At 38.9% G+C, this 14,998-nt stretch overlaps 1 protein-coding gene across 1 annotated transcript in view; it reads right to left on the reverse strand.

Annotated features, from left to right (window-relative positions):
• LOC122550002 (cilia- and flagella-associated protein 69-like) overlaps positions 1-14,998 on the reverse strand; it is a 111,633-nt gene that overhangs the window by 17,228 nt on the left and 79,407 nt on the right. The window contains exons 16-19 of the mRNA XM_043690357.1: positions 11,591-11,672; positions 10,473-10,665; positions 957-1,094; positions 474-550 (exon numbers count right to left, since the gene is read on the reverse strand). Of these exons, the coding sequence (XP_043546292.1) occupies positions 474-550; positions 957-1,094; positions 10,473-10,665; positions 11,591-11,672 (490 nt within the window). The remainder of the gene's footprint in view (positions 1-473; positions 551-956; positions 1,095-10,472; positions 10,666-11,590; positions 11,673-14,998) is intronic.

Genomic DNA, 14,998 nt, shown 5'->3' on the forward strand with positions numbered 1-14,998 from the left:
AGCAAAATAAAGAAAGGAAAAAAAGGATTGGATTTGTAGAGATAAATGAGACCAAAAAAACATTACACCAATTATTAAAATCAGAATGAATGAGGCCCCACACTTGTAAAAGGTAATTTTCAGTGCCAGAGAATTTGCTCAATAATTTAAACTTATCACACCAGAAAAAGGGTGCACGCACAGCAATGAACAAGTTAATCTTAAAGTTAGAAAGAGGATTTTTTGGGCCAGCTATATTCACGATAGACAAAAGTTTAAATAGATAAAATAGAATGGAAAAATTAGAGTTTAAGAAATTAACCCACCCTTATTATATGGTTTCTATGGGAAGTGATTTTTATTCAGCATATTTTCCTTTAGCATGCTGTTTTAAAAGAATGGATTAGGAATGCTAATCATCAGAAAGCTGAATTTGTATCAATAATGCTATTTACAAATATTTGCTGTACATTCATACTTTGAAATCGCCTTACCATGAAGTCTAGGTATCGATGTACAATGGCAAGTGTGACATAATCATGTGCAGACAAACCAGGTAGATCTTCAAAACCTTTGGAAATATATATTTGTGCAATAATTTTACAATTAAATAATCATATTTACACCAACATTTTTAAAAATATAAGCCTAGTTAATTTGTTGTTTATTGTAACACAAAATTCAGAGAGACATCTCTCTCTATTAAAGGTGTAATTTGGGTTCTTTTTATTAATACCATAGTCATCGACAGGTAAAACTGAATATGGACAAATGTTGACACTTTTATAAAATTCTATTGCAACAGATTACAAATCTTAGTATGTCTCACAATATTTCACATGCAATGATCAGTGCAAAAAGAGAATGTTAATGAACACATAGATTTACATTCATTTTGTAATTTGGATTTTTCACAATGTTTAATCTATTTTTATTTGCATTATGTTTAATTAGCTAATAATAGCTTATCTTCATACCTAATTTGCAGAAAATAGAATAAATTTTCACCCTTGAATTTTCAGCAACATCAATTACTGCAGGACTGAGGCGATTGGATGGTAAAGTGATTGTTCCATATTCATCCTGTGTAATTCCAGTCAGAGGCTTTTTGCTATCTAAATTGGTTAAACAAAAAAAGTTGAAACAAAGAATATAATACCGAAGACTGCAGTTGAATGAGAAAATTAAATGCACAATTACAAGTTACATCCATGCCTCCTGCCCCCACAGTTTTTGTTCTCTGGTTTTGCTCAAGACATTTAACTTGGAAATGTAGTAAAATAGTAAAGAAGGTAGTAATAATAAATGTCAAGAATCATAGGCAGGCTGGTGAGATGGGTGGACACATGAATTCGAATGCAGAAAATTATGAGGTGATAGATTGCTACTAGAATGAGGAAAGACAGTACACACTAAGGGGTACAACTTTAAGAATATTCAGACCAAGGTATTTATGCTTAAAATTTCTGAAGGTGTTAGGACAGATGAACAAAGCAGGTTGTAAATCCTCCCACAACTTCTGGGAAGGATCTCTAAGAAAGAAGAGGATACTTTGCAGTGAATACAAAACAGATTTACCAGAGAGAAAAGAAAAATTAGGGTTTAGAGACTTTAGTTACAAGGATGGTCTGAAGATGCTAGAATTATTCTCTTTACAACAGAGGTGATGAAAATGAGATTTGACAGAGGTAATTACAATCATAAAGGATTTAGATTGATTCAATAAAGGGTAACTATTTCTAACATTTGGGGACACTGATTTAAGGTGACTGGCCAAAGAACCATATGTATATGGCAAAAGACATTTTATGCAATTAAATGATTGGATCTTAGAATTCAAATAGAGTGGATCAGAATGCATAGGATGTTAGAAGCAAATTTAAGAGCAGCTTTAAAGTGGATTTTGATAAATACTTGAAGGGGAAAAGTTTGTATGGATACAAGAAAACGGACTAGGAATAACTGGATTAGCTCTTCCTGAAAGTCAGCACTGATTTCATGGACAAATAGCATCTGACTAACTGGTGCTATTCCATGATTCGATAAAAATGTGTCAATTCTGGTTACTTTAGGTATTGCTTGAAGGCTGTATGATCAAGTTAGCTTATCTGCATGCTACCACCTGTGTCAATAAAAATAAAATCAGGCTTTGTAGATTATTTTATGGGGATAGCTTTCGTCACTTACAATTTCTCACCTTCATTAAACTATATGTTAGACATTCCAGATTTTAGGAGTTATTATACAAAATTTCACATATTTAACTTTGTGTAAAGTAGATCTAGTCAATCTTGCATCAGCATAGTCATGTGTATGACTTGATCTCTTTGAATGCTATTTCTATGAATTGAAAACGTAGAGACTGAAGTATTTTTACATGGATTTCTATCACAAATATGTAGGCCCTAAAGTTCTGATTGGGGCCAGGACAGATTCTATTTTGGGGTTTCCAAATTGTGGAGAAAGTAATTTTGTTTGGTGTACTCATTTTCAAGTGGCTAGCCCCAAGAGTATCTCTGTTGCTTGTTTTTACTGCACCAAGGGGGCAGGCCTAGTGAGTTTTCTGGGGTATGGGTTTATAACCATAAATTTGTTAAATCTAGGATTAAAATGAAATATGTTTTTGGCAATGGTGAGGAAAACCTATATGGTTTACTAACGCCCTTTAGGGAAGAAAACATCTTTACCTGCTCTTGGCTGAACCCAACTAACAGCAATGTAGTTGCCTTTTAAGTGCCCTTGAAATGGCCTATTAACTCTCTCAGTTGTATTCAAGAAAGCAGTTTACCAACATCTTCCTAAGGACAGCTGGGATGCGTAACAAATACTGCGTTGTTGAAGATAAAATGTATAAAATAACAATCCTTGTTGACAGCAAATGTAAAAAGGTGATGTATTTAGCATGCCCTCAGTTCTGGGTCCAGTAAAGTTGCAAGACTAAGCAGCCTTTGGTTAATCTGTAGTCGTGGACAGATGAGAGGCTGGTCCTCAAAATACTCCTCCTCAGAATGTGATTTCAGTGCTTGACATATGATTGGAAGGTACTTCATCTGCCTTGCACTTCACTCACTTTCAGTGCACTTCCTTGCTATCAGCCTTTCATCACAGCATGGGAGCAGCTTGTGATGAAGTGGTTTTAAAATATGTAGATGTTTCTTTTGATAGTCTTTAACTGCAACAGAAAATAATTCCAGTGGCATGGCTGGAGATTGGATCTCTCGGTATGTGTGAGCACCAGCGCCCCAAGAAGCACACAGCAGATTATTTCTGACATTTGTGACCATGTGGATCAAGGCTTGCTTTCCAATTGGACATACGCTACCAATGGCCATCAAGGTGTCTGACATTGGAGAGCTGGACCACTCCCTCTCACTGCACTCTGCCATTCTCTGTCTGTTGCTGAGTTGCAAACTTGCATTTCCGCAAAGAGCAAAAGCAGGGAGGTATGCAAAGGCTTGTGTAGAGGGGAAGAAAGATTATAATATGTGTAAGTAATGGGTGCAAGAAGGTAATTAGTGAGAATGAGAACGAGTGTTGAATATTGGTCGGACATATGAGTCATAGAGGTCCACAGCACAGTCAAAGCCCATTGAGTCTGCACCGGTCAAAAACACCACTTAACTATTCGAAACCCATTTTCTAGCATTTGGCCCATAGCCTTGCACCCCGTGGCATTGCATATGTACATCTAAATACTTCTTAAATATTATGAGAGTTCCTGACTCTACCACACTTACAAGTAGTGAGTTCAAGATTCACACCACCCTCTGTAATGAAAAAATGCATCCTCAGATCCCCTTTAAACCTCCCTTCCCTTACCTAAAATCCATGTCCTTCTGCAGAAAGGAATGAGTGGAGCTGCCAGGTGTGAGTGCCTGAGTAATGCTGTGCAGAAGAATGTTGGGGAACTCAAAGTGTGGGTTCGGCAGCTGTAATTCTGGACCCATTCCCACCAACAAACTGCCTAGATGCTCTTGGTGAACGGACTCCAGCAAAGTGGTGTTGTTGACTTTCCCAGCCACTCCATTCATGCTTGTTTGGTTAGAGAAGCTATCTGTTTTCCCACCCTTGGCAGATTTCACCTGTCCATCCTTCAGATTCTGCAGCAGCATCTCCAGGTAGGAGTATGAGAACTGGGAACAGCGAGGTCATGTCTCCAATCCTGCTGTTACTACAGCCATTAAATTTCTGTCCATTTGACCCACCTCAGCCCATAAAAGTGAGATCCTTTCAATTAGAAATCTCCCCTTTGAAAAGTTACATTGAATGACACGTAGCACAGGAACAAGCCACTTGGCTGAACGAGTCTTGGCCAGAGTTTTATGGTGAATTCAAGGCCATTCTTATTCTTTCTCATTTAAACCCATCATTACAACCATCTATTTAATCCAAAACCCCATTCCCAAGTGCTTGTCGAGGTTTCCATGAAATGCATATTTGCTGTTAACTTCAATCACTCTCTGGGTTCCACACTGTTAGCATTCTTTGAAAAACTCTTTGGCTCAGTAAAAGAGCCAGAGCAAAGCTGGCTTGTGATTCTGATTGGTACTTGAAATTTCAGCAGAAGGTTTTCAAAATTCCATCCAACAAAGTTGGAACATAGCCTTGATAAGTGACAATCATATGGTGAGAATATCAAGTGCATAGTGTAGAATGACATGCTTGATTACAAAATTTATCTCTATAATTGTCTTGATACCTACCATTACCTAATATTACGCAACAGTTCAGAGAAAGCAAAAAGATAAACTCTTTGACTACGGACTAAATGTGTATTCAGAATTACAATTAACCAGATATTGCCTGTGACAGAAAGGTAGAAGCTTAAAGTCGACTCTAAGATTTAAGCACACAATCTAGCTTGACACTTTATTGCATGGCTGAAAGAGAGATATTATCAACATCCTTTGGATGAGACATTAAGCTGACATTTTGCCTACCTGTTCACGGTCTTGTGGTCTTACAAATTTCTTTGAGGAAGCTCTCCCACTGGTCTGGAAAGAAATTCTGCTCTCAACAAAATAAAAACTAAAACAGATCAACTAATGATGCTTTGATGCCTGTGTGAGTTTGATGTTTACAAATTGGTTGCCATTTGTCCTACAGAATAACTTTGGTAGCAATTAAAATATAAATTCTTAATTCTTATAGTGGAGCATTTCGGATGTCTGGAGGATATGGGAACAATAAAACAAACTAATGTTCTTTCTTTCTATTTCTGCTTGAAAAGTAATTTGTTTTTGTGATGCATTTTGAAATGTCCTGAAGACATGATAATGCACTATGAAAAAAATGGATTTTTAAATTTATGGCTGAGTGATTTGAAGAGCTAAACAGAATTTCTACAATACTTGAGAAAAGGATCTACTAGGTCTAAGTCTGATGTTAGGCTTCACTTCCTGGGTTTTAAAACGCGCCTTTCAACCATGTCACAGATCAATGAAACATAGAAACCTTACTAAGGGAACTCAGCTGTAATTATATAGCACCAAAATTCTTCAGAATTCTTAAGCAAAACCAGAGGCCAGAATCTTAGAGTCAGGGGTCACTCAGTTAGGGCAGAGAAAAGGAGGAATTTATGGTTTCAAAGGGTGGTTTGGTGGAATTCTTTAACGCAAAGAGTTGTAGAAGCTCAGTTAAATACATTCAAAGCTAAGATAGATTTTTAATCTATCATTCCCCACATCCTTGCTGGCCTGACACACCTTCTACCTCAAAACTCCTTTACACATCAGCCATACCTACCCTAAGCACTCCATCAATTACCTGGCCACCCCCCATCCCCCCTACTTGGCACCCTTTCCACCTCACACCTTAACTACCTTGTACCCTAATCCCTTAACCAGCTGCCACCCCAACCCCACACCTTTACCCACACATTCCTGATGAAGGGCTTATGCCCAAAACATGGACTCTCCTGCTCCTCAGATGCTACCTGACCTCCTGTGCTTTTCCAGCTCCACACTTTTCAACACTTTCCTTACACACTCACCATTGTTCAGCAGCTGTTAAAGTGTCTTGCTGCCAGTGAACACTTAAATCTCACAATATACAACAATGACTGCTGTTAAAACATAGCCTGACTGCTCCCCTATAATCCTACACTGCATAGGAACTGTGGTCATTTCTGCTTTGATTTGCCTTTTTAAATGAGCCAGGATTGGAATTCCCAGTTAGAAATGCAGAGTTAAGCACTAACGTAAAAATATTTGAGCAGAGCAGCAATCTGACTACAATTGTCACTCCTCAGAATATTGGAGGACTGTGAAAATGGATTTATTTCAAGTTTTGGAACTACATGTAGTGATTTCTTGAAAAGAGACCATTGAAAAGTCACCGTAAGCATTAGAGGTTTTTTTTAAAACAAGGCTTTCTAGAAATCTCATGACTGCTAAGATCTGGTTGCTTTTGTTAGGGAACGCTGCTGGGGCTGTTTTGAATAGTGACTTGAGGGAGTGGCTTTGGTATCTGGTTTCAGTTGGGGTCAAAAACATCTGAAGAAGGGCTGCCCAGCTGATTTCTCCCATTTCTGTAAATAAGCCCTCTTTTGAATTTAGGATGAAACCTATTTTTCCTTCTGACAGAATGAGTGAAGGAACACTTCAATATTCTACTTCCTGAGCAAGATGTGTCTGCAAAACTCTAGAGACAACCGTGTAATTAGCAACTTGATGCATGTCAGATGATCAGCCAACAGATTTGAGAACATTCCAAATTTTATCATTTTGCCTTGAAGAATAACCTATGTGTAAAGTTTTTTTTTGCCATTCAATGCAGAGAAATCCATTTTTTTCTCTTCTTTCCTGAAGTATTTGTTTTTCCATGCATTTTGAGGATATTTAGGGGGATAAACATTTATACTTCTATATTATTGACTGTATTTGTTAACTTAATATTGTACCTTCAATGAATAAGTTTTATTTTTGTTATAAACCAATAATTTTGTTTATTTAGAAACCTGGATGATATATCTTTTTATTTAAAATCTGATAAACACAATGTGTTTGTTTAGCCATCTCTGTAACTGGGCAAATCTATTTTTATTATGTGCTATGAACCACAGAGTAGTGGGACTTGAATAACAGTGAACTCCTTTAGCTTCATAATAGTACAAGGACTAGATGACACAATTTTGTAGTTTTTGGCGGGTGATGCAGAGAAATGTGCAAGAAAGACTTGAACCTTGGCAATCCTGGCTGAGAAGTAAGGACATAACCACCATACCACAACAGGTCTAGTTTTAAGAGCTTACCACTGCATCCATATTAGGATCTGCCATCTGGATCCTTAATGACCATTTTAGGGAAACCCGCTGACAAGTGACTGTTCCCACAAGGGACAATCTTGCGATACCCATTTGAACCTGATGACAGTAGGAAAAACCCTGGCCTGGAGTAAATATGGTTTTACAAGAGGGATGTATTAATCGTTCAGACATGCTATCATTGAGGCAAAAGCTGTGTAATCTAATTTGCTTCCTTGGCCGACACTGAATGTTATTAAATGTTTAAATTCTTTGTTTCCATTCAGTGACTATAATTATATCATGTCAGTCAAATACTCAACACTATTTATTTTTGTGGTAACTTCTTTTACTTGGTGAAAATTTAGTTAATGGAGAGGACCTCCCTCTGGAAGCAAGAACAGAAACTTAGGACCATTTCTGGGTCACAAACCAATGAGCATGGAGTGGCGGTTTCAGAGGCATACCGCTTAATTGGCCCAATGATGGACGTGGCAACCAATTATTGGTGGAGAAGGTGGGTTTAATTCAAGCGTGGACTTGATATAAACTGAACATACCAGCTATTTTTTCAGCTATTTCATCATTAGGTCTTTTATATAGAAGAGCACAGAAGCTTTGAATTAAGAATTTCTTGGGAGAGCCAAATGATAGTATTTAATTCCTACCTAGCATTGAAAATTGAATTAGGAAGCCTCAGCACTGCACTTTCCAAGCTTGTCCTCATGATTTCTTTCTGTGTCTTTCAAGTGTCCCATAGATGCAAACTTCAAAAATACCAGTGTAACTTCAATACCATCACTGAACCAGGTGCATTAGCAACAGAGCTCAAAAGAAACACTGACATGTTACAAGTGCACCCTCCCTCAGCGCAGGTGTATTACATCAGTGGATGCTTGTGTGTGGCTGGAAGAAGGTAACACTAGCTAATGAACATAGTACTGTTCTGCATGGGAAGGTTTCAGTTGGGGAAGCTGTTGTGGTCAGTCTCTCCTGAAGTGGGGAATACAGACACAGCTCTGTGCACCGGGCACAAATGCAGGATGTCAGGAATAACAGGAAGTGAGATGCTACCTAGACCAGCAGCAACAAATATGCTGCAATTTGGTGTGTGAGATCATGGGTTGCTTTTGGAGGTTTCCAACCAGCTTATGTGTGCCATCAGGTTCCAGAGCTTTGAGCAGCTGAGATCCTACATTGAGAAAATAACTAACGTTACAGAGAGCTAAATGAAGCAGACCTTAGAATTCATGGAAGAGCTGCACACTCTCATGCAGAGATCATGACATAATACCCAGCTGGATTTCTCAATTGGGGTATTTGTTTCTGATGTTCTATCAAAAGCTAATTGGTCCAGTCCTTCTGACCTTTAGATAGTTGTTTATATAAAATAAGAAATTCCATGTTGTTGCTGCTGCACTCAGTACTTAAATATACGCACATGGTCACAGACCACAAGAATGTTACTGATTAGCAGCATGTTAATTATGTTTTATTTATTCAGAGGGCATTGCTGGGTAGGCCAGCATTTATTGCCCATCTGAGAGGGCAGTTACCATTGGACCCACATGCACACATATATTTTGTGTGGTGAATTTGTACTTGCAGAGTTACATTGCACTTTGCTCAAAAACTGCATACATTCATGTAGAACTCTGAGCTCAAAAACTGCATGAATTTATGTAAAACTCTGTTATCTCACTTTTTAGATTAGAATCAACCTAAACATCAGGTCATAGACAGATGCTCCGAAAGCTAGTGTGCTTCCAATTAAACCTGTTGGACTATAACCTGGTATTGTGTGATTTTTAACTTTGTACACCCCAGTCCCAACACCGGCATCTCCAAATCATGGGTTGGAGATGTGTGTGGCAAAACTATTACATAGAAAAAGCATGCTGACAATTCATATTGACAGGGAAAATTCATGGTAAAAGTGATATAAGTGTGTTTTCGCAGAGAAGTATTGCTAATTGACTAATACAGTACATTTCCAAGGTAGCTTGGAATTTTCTAATTCAAAGATGTAGCCACATTCATAACTACCAGAAGAGCTAACCCAATCATTATCTTAACTGGAGATCAGATTGGAAGGGAGTGCGTTATTCCTCAATAAGTACAATTGACTAAGACAGATTCCCTTGGGCAGGTTCTCTTTGGATAGGTATGTCTAGTGTCAGCTTGGTTCAACTTTAGCACTTCCAACAATTTGAAGACTGGATTTTAGCACCACTCCAGGACTTGAGCATACTGGACTGAGTGAAAGCTGCCTCATCAGATGTACTATTCAAGAGATGAGACAATAAACCAAGGTCCAATTTTCCTCTAAGATCAACGTAAAAGATTCTACAGCACTATTCAAAGAGGAATGGAAGAGTTCTTCTTCAGTCCAAGCCAAAGTCCATCCATCAGCCAATATCACCAAAAGCAGATTAAGAATAGTTTTTTTAATGATGTTTGTTGGACCTTTTTTGTGCACACACTGAAGTTTGTAGGCAAGCATGATAGCAAAGCATTGACTTCAAAAGTACTGAAATGACTGTGAAGTTCTTTGGAGCATCCTAGAATGACTCAAATAAAATATTTTGATAAAATAGTAAATGAATAGTTTGGCTTGTGGTAGCTGTAGCATGCTTGAGAGGTAAAAAGTGACTTTGAAACCCAGAAATATTAACCTAATAATGAGTGGTTCTCCATTTCCTCCTACAAAATAATCAAAATCTGTTTTTATGGATTTTGGTTGCTACAACTACAATTGAAAAACCCAGACGCCAGAGATAGAAAATGTATGGATAATTTGAAAACATTGTGAAACAGATAAGGCAAAAATAAATGCAAAAAATTGTGCTAGAAAAAATAATAGAAGCACAAGTCCAAGACTCTAAACTGCAGCTGCACATTTTGAATGCAGTCACATAACCTTTTAGGACATAGGTTGATGGTGTAGCATGTGCAAATCCTGTATTATTCATTTTAAAAAGACTCAATTTATGTACGGCACAGTACCACTGAAAAACATGGGAACATTTATCTGTGCACTATGAAAATAGTTTTAAAATTCTATTTGTATAAGATGCCTCGGCACAATTATCTGCTTGTGAAATAATGGGCAGAAATAGTGAGACAAACCTAAAGTCTAAGTACTTAATCTCCTGCCATTTTCATGTCTATGCTACAGGTTTGGTGCTGGCAGAAAACTACTTTCACATTGTAATCTTAACATTACAGGAAGTTTTTCACATGCATTTACCTAAAATTCTTCCATGGTCATCCCGCTTGACTCGCATTTGTTTCTCCTCTTCCCTCCAAAGTTGTAGGAGAAGACTAGCTGCTGTAGAATCATGTTTTCCACGCCACACATTTATGTGATAAGCCGTTTTTGGGTTGTCACATAACTCAAGTAGGGTTCCGAGTACCAAACTATGCATGCGCTTTGGGCTTGCCTTTGCAAGAAAACAGAAAAGGCCCACTTGACAAAGTTCAAGTAAATACATTTTTAAAATCAAATTAGCAGATAAATACAAATAAAGACCTTCAAATTATAATGTATCTTTTTGCCTTGCTAATATAATCATTCAACCTCAAACTCTATGGCACAAATCTACAATTCTGACAATACTGAGAATGAGAAACATTAAAGTAAGGAATTAGAAATGCCAATAATATACATTATTTATATTTCTCGTGTATGGAGTTGACTGTTAATCTTTCTTGGTCAAACCTTGTCAAATTATAATTATAAAGCATCTTTGATGTTGAAAAACAGAATTATAATAATGTCTTCTAAGATACAAAGAAATTGTTATTGTGTAACTTCCTTCCAAAGAATGTCCTCAGCATACCTTCATTATGGCTCCACATCTAATTCTGTCTTTAAGTGATAATGAGGATGCACTGGTCTTCTGAAAAGATAGAGAAAAGGAAGGCGAAGTGGTAGCACTAATTAGGGAAGACATTGAACTGTTTGAAAGACAATGTCCTGGAAGGAAAAATTGCCAGAATCCATTTAGTGAGAGTTGAAAAGCAAGAAAGATATGATCACTGTATTTGCTTATTCGAGACCTCCAAATAGTAAGCAAGAAAAAGGAGCAAATCTGCAGAAATTATACAGGTGTGGAGAAATGAAAGAGTGTTGCCACTGGAAGAGTTCATTATCCAAATATCAGCTATGCTAACATCAGAGTAAAGGAAAAGGGGGTGTGGTGGAGGGAAGAATTCCTGAAATGTGTTCAAGAGAATTTCATTGACCAATATGCTTTCAGGCTAACTAAATCCTCAATGGTTACTGATGGGATTTGAGCTCGGAAGTTTTAGATTCAAAAGCTCAGTAACATGATTACCACATTATCCATAATTTTTAATGTTTACCTCAAGCAAATCTAAGAGAAGAAAAATGCCTCCCATTTCAAGGAAGCTGTCTTCAGCTGTGTAGCACCCAACAATGCAGCACCTGTAATAAACATAAAATAATTGCATTTAACTTTTTCATTACTGCTTTATCTGCTGGATGACTAATAAGTAGACATGTGCAAATTTATTCATCCTACTGCTATTTTCATTTTTGGAAAATATATCTTAATTTGTATTAAGTTACATGACTCCACTTCAAAAGTATTTCTTTGGTGGTAAGGTGCTTTTGCAGATCTTGAGGGTGGGAAAGATGCTTCACGCACACAAGGTCTTCTTTGTTTTTTGTCGTATTTTTCCCTGCCAATCAATTTTGCATGAAAAGTTGCAAAGACAGTGAAAATGCCAAATCTGAGTGCTAACAACAGGTTGCTTAAATGAAATACCTATTTCTTCAATCATGTTGATTGCTACTTATGCCCATTATATTTTATAGCATTGTATGCTATAAAATTATTTTAGTAATTTGCATCTTTTATCTTAAGACAGTAACTCATGCTACTGTATGGCAAATTTCAGTAATACCTTGCTGTTTGTGTTCAAAAGAAGTGTGCTTTAAGTAACATAACCACCTCAGCCAACATAGCAACAGTTGCTTCCTTGTCCTTGTTTACTATAATAATCCAAAATATTTGAAATCTCCACGATTATTGGGTGGCAAAATGTTTGGATGAGTAATACCAGAATACCGATCAACTGAACAAATATGAACAGTGCATCTCAGCAATTTTGATAAGCATGAGGTTAGCTGAAACTCTGCTCCCACCTCCTTATTTGTAGTAAGTACGGTTCTGAAGAAGGGTCACTGGACCCAAAACATTAACTGCGATTTATTTCCACAGATGCTGCCTGACCTGCTGACATTTTCCAGCAATTTCTGATTTTGTTTCAGATTTACAGCATCCACAGTTCTTTCGGTTTTTTTAAGCTCAACTCACTTCAGACTTCCTGACTCGACATCCCCTCACCCTGGGCCTGACATTTCTACAACATTATCAACCCAACAATCCTTCATCCCTGACCTGTGCTCATCTCCACATCCCATACTGCCACTAACCTCTTCACAGCCTTGATATCTCATCTCCAACCTGACCTGACAACTCTAACCAGACATCCCAAACCCCAGAACCTGAGTGTTGGTTCCGTAATACTACAGGAATGTGTGTGTGTGTGCGCGTGTGGGTGTGCGCGCGCGTATGCGTGGTGTATGTGTGTCTATATATGCACGGTATTCCACTGATACCAGTATTGCCCACCTGCTCAGGCTCATGCTGCCTTATGTGTACACTTTCTGGATCTCCATTGGCTTCCATATGAGAAAACCATCCTTGAACCTTTCTACCCTGGACTTAGTCGTGGGGTGTTATGAAGATAGTAGGTTTTCAGCCCTCTCTATTCCCACCCAAATAAATGGGAACCTGGCCATCCAGTGTGCCTCTTTGGGGAGAATTTAATTTTACCCTTTGTTTAAGTCACAGCTTGTTTTCCGACTTTTCTTCGCATTGTCAGAAAGTTTCACAAGAATTCACACTGTTCCTTTATCCAACTTATTAGTGATAGGTAATGCGAGATAGTCGAGGCTTCATCACTGATATCTGGGGTATCACAATATTTACAGTTTGTCAACCTTAAAAAGATTCAGTATGCGGAAGATTACATTTTTTGGCTAGTGCAAGTTGCATTGAGTTTGGTGGAGAGAAACTCACCATGAGGCTGGGTGTCTTTATCTTATCAAACTTGCCACTTTATGCTTTAATTGCCATTGGCAATCCAGTGGCATGTATCACTTTGTACCACTGAGCTACTGTGCTGCCCTGTTTACTGGAGTGATGCATAGGAGAGTGGTCTTCTTCTGGGAGGGCTGCCAGAGAATGCTGTGCCACTACATGATGTCTGTCTGGTCAGAGATTGCCACATAGGTTAGTGCCCTGTTCAAACTGTGGGGGAAGCAGGTAAGAGTTCTGGAAGAAGGTAAATAACCTTCTCTGTGCCACCAGGGTAAATGCCACACTTTGTTCTCTGTCAATTTACACTTCATTCTATCTCTGCTACTGTATTCATCTGCCACCAAGGCTTCTGTTCTTTGCATGCAATATCTTGCATCACTTACTCCATCTTAGAATGAGCTGTTCCAAGTAGTCATCACTCACTGGACATCTACTACAAGACCAGCATCCCTTGCTGCCACATCATCTTCAAGAGCCCAAAGTGTACCTGAGGGAGCACTGGCATCTGCCCGGCTCTTAGCCGGTGACTAGACAGAGATAGCTGGCAAGGACAAGTTGGCACTGAGGTTGTCCAACAAGAACACGGAGGTCTTAGAATCATAGAATCTGGACAGTGCAGAAAGAGGCCATTCAGTCCTTTGAGTCGGCACTGATCCTCTAAAAAGCATCCCACTGAGAACCACTCCACCCTATCCTCTTAACCCTGCATTTACCAAGGCTACTCCACCTAGCCTGAACTTCCCTGGACACTATTGGGGTAATTTAGCATGATCAATCTACATAAGCTGCACATCTTTGGACTGTGTGAGGAAACTCGAGCATCTGGAGGAAACCCACTCAGAAGGGGAGAATTCCATGTGGACAGCAACATAAGGCTGGAATCGAAACTAGGTCCCTGGTGTGGTGCAGCAGCAGTGCTAACCACTGAGCTACTGTGCCACCCTGTTTAATGGAGTGATGCATAGGAGGGTTGACAGAGAATGCTGTGCTGCTACATGGTGTCTGCCTGGTCAGAGATTGCCATGTGGGTTAGTGCCTTGTCCAGACTGTGGGGGACCAGGTAAGAGTGCTGGAAGAAGGTCAATAACCTTCTCTGTGCTACCAGGGTAAATGCCACATTTTGCTCTCTGCCAACTCACACCTCACTCTATTCCTGCTACTGTATTCTTCTGCCACCACGGCTTCTGTTCTATTGCATGCAATATCTTGCATCACTCACTCTCCTTCCCTTCTCATCTTGCTACAGCATTAGCCCTGAATCCTCTGCTTCGTCACTCCCTCAGAACACCTCAACAACTTCCCTTCCAATGCACCAGCACATGTCAACCGCATTCACCCCCTTTATGTCATTACAGGAAAAGACATCTCACATCAGGGCAGAGTCAGGATGGCCCGGTGTGAAGGGAGGGACAAGAAGACCATGTCTGAACCATTTCATAGAATCACGGAATCCCTACAGCGTGCAAACAGGTCATTTGGCCCAACAAGTCCACACCGACCCTCCAGAGTAACCCATCCAGACCCTATTCCCTACCCTCTACATTTATGCCTAACTAGTGCATCTAACCTGCACATCCCTGAACACTATGGGCAATTTAGCATGGCCAATTCACCTAAACTGCACATCTTTGGATTGTGGGAG

This window comes from Chiloscyllium plagiosum, chromosome 5 (assembly GCF_004010195.1).
Source record: "Chiloscyllium plagiosum isolate BGI_BamShark_2017 chromosome 5, ASM401019v2, whole genome shotgun sequence".
NCBI lineage: Eukaryota > Metazoa > Chordata > Chondrichthyes > Orectolobiformes > Hemiscylliidae > Chiloscyllium > Chiloscyllium plagiosum.